The sequence below is a fragment of the Tyto alba genome, unplaced genomic scaffold, assembly GCF_018691265.1.
Source record: "Tyto alba isolate M040663 unplaced genomic scaffold, T.alba_DEE_v4.0 Super-Scaffold_14, whole genome shotgun sequence".
Taxonomy (NCBI): Eukaryota; Metazoa; Chordata; class Aves; order Strigiformes; family Tytonidae; genus Tyto; species Tyto alba.
The window spans coordinates 26,603,554-26,615,674 of NW_024881276.1; the positions used below are offsets into that span (position 1 = coordinate 26,603,554).

At 38.7% G+C, this 12,121-nt stretch overlaps 1 protein-coding gene across 2 annotated transcripts in view; it reads left to right on the top strand.

Annotated features, from left to right (window-relative positions):
• The window catches only part of DSCAM (DS cell adhesion molecule), a 469,478-nt gene that overhangs the window by 431,608 nt on the left and 25,749 nt on the right, over nucleotides 1-12,121 (top strand). For both annotated transcript variants that reach the window (XM_042788317.1, XM_033011398.2), the window contains 3 exons: nucleotides 1,488-1,518; nucleotides 7,140-7,255; nucleotides 10,007-10,156. In XM_042788317.1, coding sequence (XP_042644251.1) covers nucleotides 1,488-1,518; nucleotides 7,140-7,255; nucleotides 10,007-10,156 — 297 coding nt within the window. The remainder of the gene's footprint in view (nucleotides 1-1,487; nucleotides 1,519-7,139; nucleotides 7,256-10,006; nucleotides 10,157-12,121) is intronic.

Below are 12,121 nucleotides of genomic sequence, written 5' to 3' on the forward strand. Positions count from 1 at the left end.
CCTTCCCTCCACCAGGAATGTGCCATGCTTTGTACTGAAAAGGGGTAGGGGAAGGTTAAAGATAAAGGAGTGGAGCAAAGAGACCTAGAGGTAGCACAGGCTTTCAACTTCTCCAGTAGTAGGTGAGCAATAAAGCTTAAGACAGGCAAGCCATCACAGTATCAGAGTAACAGAATGTAGAAAGTGGGTGGAAGGGGTTTTGCTAAGGATCTTTTATGAATAAGAAGAGCCCTTTGTCCATTCCTTTTAAAAATTAACACAAACATAACCAGAGTGATGCGTTAAGACTGGTTTGTTTCTGCATGCATCCTCTGAATTTTAAAGGCACGATGTTTAATAGGATCACAAGCAAGGAAATTGTAGGTGTAGGAGACCCGAGAGGTGATTAAGGAATAAAAAAGGTGAGATGGGGAAAACAAAGACAGATTCAGTAAATGCCTTGGCAGGTGCTGGTAGATTTATAAGCACCAGATGAAAGAAGAAATTTTCACCTAATAGGCGAGTTACTTGAAGACTTAGAACTTGGAATTGTTTTCTTCTCAGGTTTGCTTCACTTGGTGGCACAAAAGGCTGCTTTGTTGCTGTGTGATATACTTAAGGACTCTGGAGTCAGCTTTTTTAAGTGTTTGTTTAGCGGCAAACTGCAGGAGAACAAAGCATAATTGTCTATTTTTGCTGAATAATACTACAGAAATTATTACTACAGAAATTTTTACAGAAAGCTACCTGAAGAACACTGGGTGAACCAACCTTCAGCTGTGTCTTTTGATCTGATAAGTACTGGAAAATTACATCCCCAAAGGATTTTATGCTAATGATAACAGCAATGACAACAGAAGGAGTATTTCTCCTTCAGCAGTGCCTTGTTTTGCAGGGCTGATCCATGTGGAAATAAGCCAGCACTATTCTGTGTATAGACTGTCCTCTGAAGACCCGGTAGTAGTTTTGAATCATTTCTAGTGGAAAAACATTCGTATTTGAGAGCATCCAAACAAGCTGACTCCTTGGAGACCTCCCTCGCTCAGACCTCCATGCAGTCAGGTTTGGTTTGAAAATGGCAGGTTGGAAACTGCTCATCCAGCTTTGGTTTGGCTCCTGCCCAGAGATGGATGTCAACATTTCTGTCTTCTTGCCTTTTCTTCTTTCCTTACCTGTTCACTCGCTAAGAGTGGCATGAAGGAACAGAGATCCCCTTTATTTGTTAAATGGTGCCTACTTCTAATAAGTTTCTGTAGTTTTTTCTAGTTAAGTCAATGGTAGCTTGTGCTTCTCTACACATCTCTGGTGCTACTAAGGAACTAAACAGGGATGTCTGGGGCAGAAATACAGTTCCAGCAAAAGTAGGGACTTCTGGAAATTATTTTATTCTTGACACTGATCTGAGAAACAACAGTGGTCTTACACATGGCTGCTTCAAATCACTTCCTAATAGTCCATCTATCAAATAGATTTTCATTTGTGATGACATTTCTTCTGCTTTCTTCTAGATGCAAAGAGTTTGGCTGAAATGCTTATGAGGTAAGAATAGATTTAATATTTTTAAATTGAAAAATATCTATCAACTATGGCATTGTATTTAAAAATTATTACAGGTACAAACAGAGAAGTAAACCTATTCCTAAATCATTTTTCCAAACACACCATTTGACTGTTATGAACTAGGACACATTTTTGGTTAGAAAAAAAGACATTTTGTGGACAGTATCTGTGAGGGAATACAACGGTAAAAAATTGAGAACTCTTGTGTTAGTAGATTAAATTATAGAAGTTATGTAGGTCTGTTTGAACATTTTTCCTATTCGGAAAAACAATTTCGTAATATGCACCAAAGTAATTGCTCTTCAGAGAACATCTGATTGAAGGCAGTAAGTGCCTGGCTGCAAACATCTCTAAACTTTGCAGTTATATCTATGTAATTCACTATTGCTACCTGCTTATACCTGAAGGTAAATCAATTTATTATTTTTCAGTTCTATTCCATCAGATCAGCATCCAGAAATCTAATTCAGTTGTTGAATTGCAACAGAATGACTGTTCTGACACCACAATTCTTTCAAATATGGGAATTTCATATCTTCATTGTTTATTGTTTTGTCTGGGGAAAACATTGAACTTGAAAAATGCTGCATATGTTTGAAAATGGAATCACCAAGGGATTATTTTTAAGTTCAAATGAGTGTTGGTTTGCTAGAAAATCTTTTTATTTTTAAGAAACAAATTTGAGAATGTCATAGATATTTTACCAAATGAACCATACTCTAGACTTCCTCAACTGTGATAAACTTCACCTGCTATTGTAAGAATATACTTACCAAAAACGTGGTGACAGATGGGTTTAGTGTAAACTCAGCTCTACGCCATCAGTCTGCAAATACATCTGAATAGTCCCACTGATGTTAACAAGACTGGTCATTCGGGTCAGGTCATACCCTTCCTATCTGCCAGTTAGAAACCCCTGCTAGCAGCAGATTGCAGATTTAAGCAATTTCAGGAAGATATATTCTGATATTTTTTGGTGTCACAGAAAACAGCACAGATTAGCATATGCAGCAAGTCTGGTTCCTAAAGAAACCCAGCACAGACTGACTGAAACTCCTGGATGAAGATATTCAGTCCCAGTGACAGCTACACGTAACACCTCTGCAAAACTGGTAAACCTCTGCCTTAACCCTGGTTAGCTTCACTAGTCTTGTTGCCACCTCTTCAAGGCCATTTCGGAGTCTCAGTCGTCTGATGTTTAGAAAACTTTATCGAGCTGGTAACATAAGTGCCCAGTTTTGACCCATTTTTTCCTCTGCTGATGTCAACCTTCGAATTAAAGATCTTCTTTTGCCCTCCCCACCTGATGCACTCAGAGAGCAGCCAGGTCCCTTCCCAGACTTTAGTTCAGAGTTGTTTTTCTAGGTAACTCATCTGCCACAGTCTCTGTTTGCTTTTCTTTTCACCAGCATTGAAATATGATCATCAAGTCAATTTCTCCCAACTCATTTATTAACAATCTGGTTTTTATTAAATAGTCATATTTTATATTTCTCTTCTAAAAGTGTGAACAAAGGCAAATCATTATTAAAACAGAACTTTAGAGGAAGTAGAGCATAAAGCTGTACATGTGCAGACGTGTCATAACTTGGAGGTCTCACAGTGATGCTATTGTGGAGACCATGCTTTCTACAGGCTAAATGATCTGTCATTTGTGATAAATCTGTGAAATACCTCCAACTGAAACCTGAGCTATCTGCCATCACTAGATGTTCCTGAAGATTTAGCATGTTAATGGTCAATGGATAATAAGCCCTCTCCAAAGCAATAGTCATATATTATAAAGGTCCTGCTATTTTATATCCTTTTGTGATACACATATCAAGAAAGAGGGTATGACATGGTTTGTGCCTTGCTGTTTAAGTTTGGACAGAAAGCAGAAAAGATGGTTCCCTGCCTGGTAGGAAGGCATGAGGGATGAAGAGAGCTTTGTGCATCTTTATCTTTGAGGAGATTTTTGTTAGCATGTGTAAAGCGGATTAAGAATGGAGGTTTAGCCTTTTTTTTGAAAGTTGCTGCTTTGGCTGTGTAAGTTAACTGTGGGGACCAGAATAAGCCACAGAAGTTAGCAGTTTAATAGGAGCTGCACAACTTGTTGCTGATACCTTAAATTCACAAATAAAAATCCCTGCTGCAGATTTTTACGTTTCTTTTAGATGAAAGCGTCAGTCCAGCCAACTTCTTTGTAACAGTTCACTGTGAATCAGTATAATGATGGACTGACCTTTCTAATTTTGAACACAAGGTGAGGAATCTTTTCTCCCCAAATATTCCTCTGTCAGGCTGATTACTTACAAGATTTAGCTTTCCATATGTTTTTACAACAATCAGCTGAGACATCAGGAAGCCATGAGGTCCCCTGACTTTCTGCCAAAGACCTGGAATGACTTTTAGTTTACAGAGCACCATATTTAATCCCTTTACATAACTTGCTTGATAGGTTTAACCCTCTCCTGTGCATACAGATAGTCACTCAAGTAAATACTGTTTTATTAAAGATCCAGAATGATTATTTAAAAGGTCACCCCCTTTTATCTATGCACACATTTTCAAAATATAGTATACACTCTACTTGCTCTGTAAAATGACCCATTTATCCACAGATTGTACAGAAAAACTGTACTTTGTCAGTCCCAAAGGCCCACATACCCAAGTATCTGTCTGCCATAGTGGCCAGAATCAGACACCTGGGTAGAGTAAAAGACTACTGCAAATACATACTTGTTCCCCAGACAGGCTCCCAGTCTCTAACAATTTGAAGCTCATTGGACCAGAGGGAATGAACTGTATTATACACAGATCCTTACAAGGTCTGACAGGTAAAGAACAGCCGTAGCTCATGTTTAAGTTTTGGAACTGTATGTCTGTAGGTTAAAGAATATATAGGTAGATGTGTTTCCTCACTTTAAAGAATTAATCATTGGACTCATCATCCACCAGACTGTTATAATACTTTGATGACTGAATTTTCCTAAGTTAGAACATACTTGGGCACCAAACTTCAAAATTGCAACTCTAAAAATCTTTGCCTCACTGCCAAGCCCTAGAGGCACTTAATTGCTGTTGGCACTTTAGGTTTTTATAACCTGGAAGTTGAGCTACTGTGATCTGCAGAAAATAATTCAAAATACCAGGAGCCAGAAAGATCTAGCATGCTAATCAGCAGCTACTCTTTTGCTACTGCCAGTTGCCTGTTCTGTTTGGACACTCCATGTCACCGTGCTGCTGCACACAGGAGAATTAATTAGACCAGTAAGGAGGAGGAGAGAGATCACACAAAATGGGGCATAACTCTCAAGCATAGTAGGGAATTTTCCTGAATATAGACAGGCCTGTGTTCCTGTTCTGGCTTGAAGCACCTTCCACGTATTTTGAATGAAGCTATCCCTGGAGTCAAGAATGGGATTCAGAATTCCCTTTTGGCAGGTGAGCAATATAACTGCAGACCTGGGGAACTTTCCCCCTCTTTCCTGGGGTCCAAACAATACTTTTCATGCAGATGAGTACTTTACAGGAGTAGGGATATAGAGCATTTGTACTACAGAATAGCTTCTAGCTCTCACTGGGATTCTGGGTTCTGCGTTCTCTGAGGAAAATGTCTGATTTGATCCTTTTGTCTCCTGCATTCCTGGTAAAGCAGAGGAGAGGTGCAATGATGCATTTATTAGACTCAATTATGTATTGCACAGATTCTATATGTATCTGATTGCATGTACCCTATAACTATTGGATTATTGATTATCAATTGAAATCAGACCTCAGAAATTCAGTTTCCTGCCTGATCACAGGTTTACTCTATGATCTTGGACAGGCCCAAAGTAGTCCAACTTTTCAAGGGCATGTATTCAAGCATGTTTGACATGCAGATAATATATTAGTCTCTGATTCTCTCAATATTTCAGCAACTTGAGTGGAAACCAATAGGAGAGTGACATCTAATCCATGCAGAGAATTCAAGAACATCAGTGTGGAATTTATCTGCATTTTAGGATCCTAACTGTCTTTGAAAAGTTATGTGCTTAATAAGACACTGTGACTACTATTCTCCACTGATTATATATGGAGAAATGTCTGGCAGACCTTGGGTAGCTCTCCTGATATTTTGCTTCCATAATGATTAAACAAGGCACCAGCTGTAGGTTGTTTGAATGCATTTCAGCTGCCCATCTGTACATGATGGCAAGAGTACCACCTAACCACCTAGGTAAAGGCAGAGATGTTAAAGTTTAAGATGCATAGATAATGTTAATGTTGGGGACTACAAGAACAGGGAAAGCCAAGTGAGAATCATCCAGAGAGACATGCCTTGCAGACCTCACTCTTAGATTTGGAGCAGAATTACTGACCACCTGATAAGAAAATTCCTCCTAAAAAGGAATCTAGGGGTACCTCAAAACATGCAATAGTTAGGTCTTGCTCACATGGAGACACAGCAGGAAGGCAAATTGTCTAGAGATGTGGGTTCATCACACATGCATTAATCTATGTAGAGGCCGGCACTCAGGGAAGAAGTGTGTTTATCATCAAGCAGCTTAATAGTCCTCTGCTGATTCCATTAACAATAATTCATTGCCAAAGGGGAGATAAACCAAGTGATCTACAGCTATTTTACACCACAGAATGAGCCTCCACTTGGACTTTAAAGCTCTTTGAAGTGTGAGTACTTGGAACACACTACTGGCTGATTTGTCTTAAATTTCCTCAGTCTCCCTATGTGAAGAAGTATTTGTAAATATTTCCTCTCCTCTAAAGAGTAATTACATTTAAAAGGATAGAAAGTTCTTGGGTGTTTAGCACATTCTGAAGGTTTCTTGGGGCAAGCTCTGTAGTAGAAATAATTGTAGAACTCAGTTTTACTATCCATTTTCATTTACTTTCGGTAGACAGCTCATTTACGAAGTCATTTTCTGGTACACAAACTTCAGAATGAAATTGTTTCAATTTGCATGATGATAGAATAATTGGTTTATGTTCTTTTTTAGAATATTGCATCAATCAATTAGAAATAATCCATGAATGTAAACAAGATTTGCAATTTTAGTCTTGGTACATCAATGGGACAAAAACCTTTATTTATTTTATGCAATTTATTAATGGAATCCCTAGTTATTAATTTGCTTTTTCATTTATCAGTTCTCATGATAGTTGGAATTTATCTAATGAAAGATAATGAAAAGTTAAAAAAATAGTTAGGAATTACTCAAAACGTCATTTTCCTACCAACCTGTTTGATCAGTTCTGTGTTTCTTTACTCATATTCAGGAGGAAAGAGTGAAAAGGTCAGTCTTGCAAAATGTTTTTACTAATTTAATTATATGACAGCACTTGAAGAAAAGTATATGAAATTTTCAGGAGATTCCTACTAATAAAGAATAGACCAAATCCCTCAACAATGAGCATTCATCTAACTGCTTGTCATGTGCAATAAATTAATACTGTGAACTTCTTCTGAAGAGAGGAAAATAAGATGTATGAGTATTTTTGCTGATTATGGTTATACCATTTTTTGTTTGAGCTAGACAGATTGAAAATTATAAAGTTTGCAAGTATCTTTTCATTTAGGCTGAATGTTAATGTGTTTGCTTCTCTTCTGTTTTTAGCAAGAACACCAGGACATCAGATACACTTAATAAGCAGCAACAAACGCTGAGGATGCACATAGACATTCCCAGAGCACAACTTCTCATTGAGGAGAGGGACACGATGGAGACCATTGGTAAATCCTTGTTGGACTTGTTTCCACTGGTTAATGTAAAAGGCATGTTAGGTGGACTTCCTTTACCCCACACCATTTCCCCACTGCACACGTCAAGAAAAGAGCTACAGAGTAATTTGCCACATTTGAAAACTGAGCTTCTCCCCGTTGAATAATTTTCCATTTTAAGTAATCTCAGTACAGTATTTAAAATAATGCGGGACATTAGGAAAATGAAGCTGGTAGAAATTGCTGCTTAAAGAAAATGTAAATGAAGACTGGCAGTTTTATGATTTTCATTTTGATTTATCTTTTGGCTTTGATTTGGCAGTTGGATCACTGTCATTACTTACAAGGAAAATGAAATTCTGAAACTACAATATCAGTATTTAAAGATTTGTAACAGCCAACTTCTAAAACTTACATGTTGCATATTGTATCCACCTGTTCATAGCAAATGATATTTCAACATTTTGACCAGTTTTCAGCTTTTGTGTATCTATGCAAAATTCAAATCTAAACTGTTTCACACAACATAAACCAAGATTTCTCATGTGTCTGGCACATAGCTAAACTGTCATGAAAAATAGAATTGTTTGGTGTTGGGTTTCTTTCCAAATAATTTAAACACAAGATGTCTGAAATCTCAACAAAATAAAAATACAACCTGATCTCTTGACTGTATGGGTACACACTGTGGCAAGACCTTGCAGAATAACTGATCATGTTAGATTTCTAACTTTTTTTGATCAAAATCTGTGTAGAAGAAGCCTGTGGTGGCTGAGATCATAACAGCATCCCATGAGTGGTGTGGCCAGAGAGGAAAGCTCCACAAGCTGGGAGCAGCATCTCTGCATCTCTTGTCCATGCCCGGACTGGGGAGGGCCAAGCTGCTTTAGCCCAGCACCCTGTCACACTTGCTGTCAATCTGGTATGGAGGGGTGGCCTCAGGGGACATTTCACAGTTTGGGCTACAGGTCTGAAAAGGAGATCTATGCTTCACCTGAAACACAGACTTTCTTAAATCCCGATTTGAGCTTTTCAAAGTTTGCCTCTGTGATGCAGTCTTTTGTGCCAGGTTTCATCCTAAAGGCAGTTTTTACTTTTGAGTTACAGTTGCTGAGCAATAGGAGGGTATAGTGGAAATATCATTAGTGCCTTAACTGTAGCAATGCGATCAATGCCTTGGTAATAGTCAGCTCTCCACACAGCACTCAGAATAAGCAGGCACTTTGGCAGTCTTTGACATAGTTTACTGCCAAGAGGCTTTATTCCCAACCTGAATAAGAGCTCATCTTTTGCCAGAGACAGAGTAATTTGATTTCATAATGCTCATTCTATTTATGGCCTTCTTTGGGTAAAAAATGATAGTTATGTTATTGTGCAGAACTGTTCTCTTTAATGGTATCTTGTCAAATTAAATGAACTCAAATAACAGGAATTCTCAGAAGAAGTGGATCAATCTCTGCTGACTAATAAATGCATGGAAACCCCACTGCTGCCGGTCCCCTTAGAAATATGCTACAAAGCTATATAGCATAGGATAGATGGAACTTCTTGTGGCTTTTATTACTATTATGAATGGATAAAAAGACTGTAAAGAATGCAAAAGAAAGTCTGATAGCATGCAAATAGTTGTTCTGCAAACACAAAGTCAGTGGAAGATTTATTGCTGTTAAGCCTTCTGTGATCAAGCAGATGAAATTCCTCTCTGGAGCAAAAGAAATACAATACAGAGATCACAATTGGGGGGGAAAAAAAATGGTAACTGCTGTATAGCACTGACTTTCTTCAGGGATCAAGGTCTATGTAGAAATTTGGTGAATATATCCTACCTTGCAGGGAAGCAATAGGCAGCAGAACCATACACCAATAAAGGGTCAGTGTTCACCTTTTTCTTCCAGTCCTTCCCAAGGTCAGGCTTCACACCTTACTTTGCAGCTGCAGGAAAGCCCATAGTCAGCTAGACTGACTATGTTGAGAGAAACTTATACAACTCACATAAAGCTCTCCAAAGCCTCTTTTTCAAACCTACAGTAGTGAGCTTTGGTGCAGACGGCCAGTAGGGCTTAGCCCTTATCTTCCAGAGAGTCAAACACTAGACTTAAGGATGCTTAGTTGCCTTGCAAGTATATTTCTGTTGTCTTCACTACAGTACTCACATGCTTAAAAATACACTGCTCCCTAAGAACAGTCTTGGGTCATGGCCTTACCTTCTGCACTATTCTGTCTCTGGAGAAAAAGCTGACTGGTAGAGGGTTAATTAGCAACATTACCTAATGACCTCCTCTTGGGCAGACATGGGTGATTTCACTAAGGACATTACTAATTACATCAATAAAAATAAATAAATTGAATATGCTATTGAAAAGCTCAGCTGAGGTCACTGAAAATGAAAGGGAAGAGGGCAGTGTTCAAAAGGTTGGAAAGAAGGAATTAGGGACAAAAATAATTACATACAAATTAGCTTTTTGGAAGGATTCTTAATAGTCTGTCTCAGTTGCACATCTCTAAGGTGAAATCACAGAGAAAGACATCAAAATTACACCTATTCTTAAGTTTTGTATGAACTTTGAGTTTAAACCCAGAGGCTCCCAAGCTGCGGTACACACTTCAAAGCCATCTTCAGTCCTGCAGAGAAGAGGCAGCTGCCACTGTCAGTGGTGGTGCCCTCTTGAAAATAAGTCTGGGGACTTGTTGTAAAGCTCTTACAAAGGCAAACCCAAAATACATTACTCATTTTCTGATTTTTTTTTTTTTTTTTACTTACAGATGACAGATCAACGGTTCTGCTCACTGATGCTGACTTTGGAGAGACATCTAAGCAGAAGTCACTGACTGTCACCCACACAGTACATTACCAGTCTGTGTCACAAGCTACAGGACCACTGGTGGATGTTTCTGATGCCCGGCCAGGAACAAGTAAGTGTATAAGAGAATATGTTATCTGGAGAGGAGAAAGCTCTAAGAAAACGAACACTGTGCTCCAGCATTTGCATCCTCATGGGGTTTTTTATTCAATCTGAAAGTTGAGAGGAATCTATTTAAGTCAGCAGAGAACATTTCTTATACAATTTCATTTAGTGATTCAATATGGTAAAAATTGCATATGCATCTGAAATGTAGGTGTAATTTGAAGTAATTCATACCTGGCTTTCATTAAACCAAAAGCATGGTAGATTTTAATTTCTAGAATTTATTGGGTAAATTTGCTTAACAGCTTTTAGTGTCTAATATATTTTTTTTCTTGGTGATCTATCTTTATTGTATTTCAAAATACGTCTTTCTTCCTTACCTCTCCATCAGGCTATAAATACATTCTTCATTATTGCTTTTCTGAAAAAGTTGTATTTCCAGTTTTAGTTATTACGGTAAATTACTTTTCCCAGATATATTCATGCTGAGTTATTCCTATAGTGATTAAAAAGCGATCATAACTTAATATACTGCTGCAATCCATTCTTCTTATTTCTCTCGTGAATGTGCTACATATCTATGTAAATGGAAAAGAAAATCACTAGATCAAAGGAATACTTACGAGTTGGGAATATTACCAAAGTGTAGTTCACTAGCAGTGTGCAATTTCTAAACTCTCTTGGATTATTTCTATCCCTGACCATTTCAGAATCGGTTTACTTGGTGAGTTCGGTGAACATAAGAGCTGAAAGCTCAATTACTAGAATGCAGATTATTTGAAAAATCTTCATTTCATCTTCATTTCCACCCCAGTCTTTATAAATGATAGTAGTTCTAGTCCTGACCTTGCTGCTTGTCTAAGTCTGACAGTTTTAAGATACAGTTAGTTATTTCTTGAGGACTAGATTAATACCATCATTTTTCATCTGTGGAGAGTAATGGCATTTGAATTAGAAGAGTCAAGATTCAGTATTTGTTTTCTTTCTGCTACCACTCCCGTCTCGCTCCTTTAGTTCATGTACATGCTGGCTAGCCTGCCCACTAAGAGCAAAAATATCATCATATAATTTCTACGATATTGGCAGGTCAAGATCGCCTGAGTAAACAGTGGACTCTCCATTGTTTTCCAACCCTGCCTTTTCTAATAAGGAAAGAGGCACCACCCCATATTTGCCTGCCTGTATCATACCACAGCATTTTATAGCACAAGCACCTTCCATACCTAATCCCTTTTTTGTGTGCAGTTATGTGCTTCATTCCACTGAAGTCAGGGAGAGACTTCCTTCAAGTTAAACTTGGACTTAACTCATGTATAGGAGTATGATCAGTGTCCAGACCAGCTTTGGAAATAGAAATCCACCATCACTTTTATTATACAGTAAGGATCTGATTCCAGCAGCGCACAAGGCTGCGTCAAAGACTTTTTGGTAGTGTTCTCTGGATTTAAGACACTAATATAGCTTTGATAGAGTCTGGGCTATGAGATTTTTGTCTACACCCACAGCTTTTGCTGTGAAGAGGTGAGCTGTGTCCAGCTGGGTGGCTCAGAGGTTATGGATCCTTCCGTCTGAGCACACTCATACTCACTGATTGGCAAATATTCCCTTACAGCACTTTTTAAGTTGTTCCCTGGTTCTTTTGTGTTTATTTATAAAAGAGGTATGCTCCATGACCCTTTGCCTTGCTCACCTCAGCTCTCTACAGTTACATTTCAGCATACAACAGCAGAGCTGGCTGAACAACCGAGGCACCAGATGTGCGCTGTTTTCCATCTCACAGGCAGCTCTGGAGCTTGCTGTGTCCCTGCTGCAGAGCCCCTTGTGCAGACGCAGCACAGCTGGTGCAGAGCTGCTGCTCAGCACATGCTCAGCAGGACGAGCACCGACAGCCTGCATCCTGGCAGCAGGCTCTCCCACCTGTAACGGGATCAGAGAGCACTTGAGGTTGGAAGGGATCTCTGGGCACTGGCTA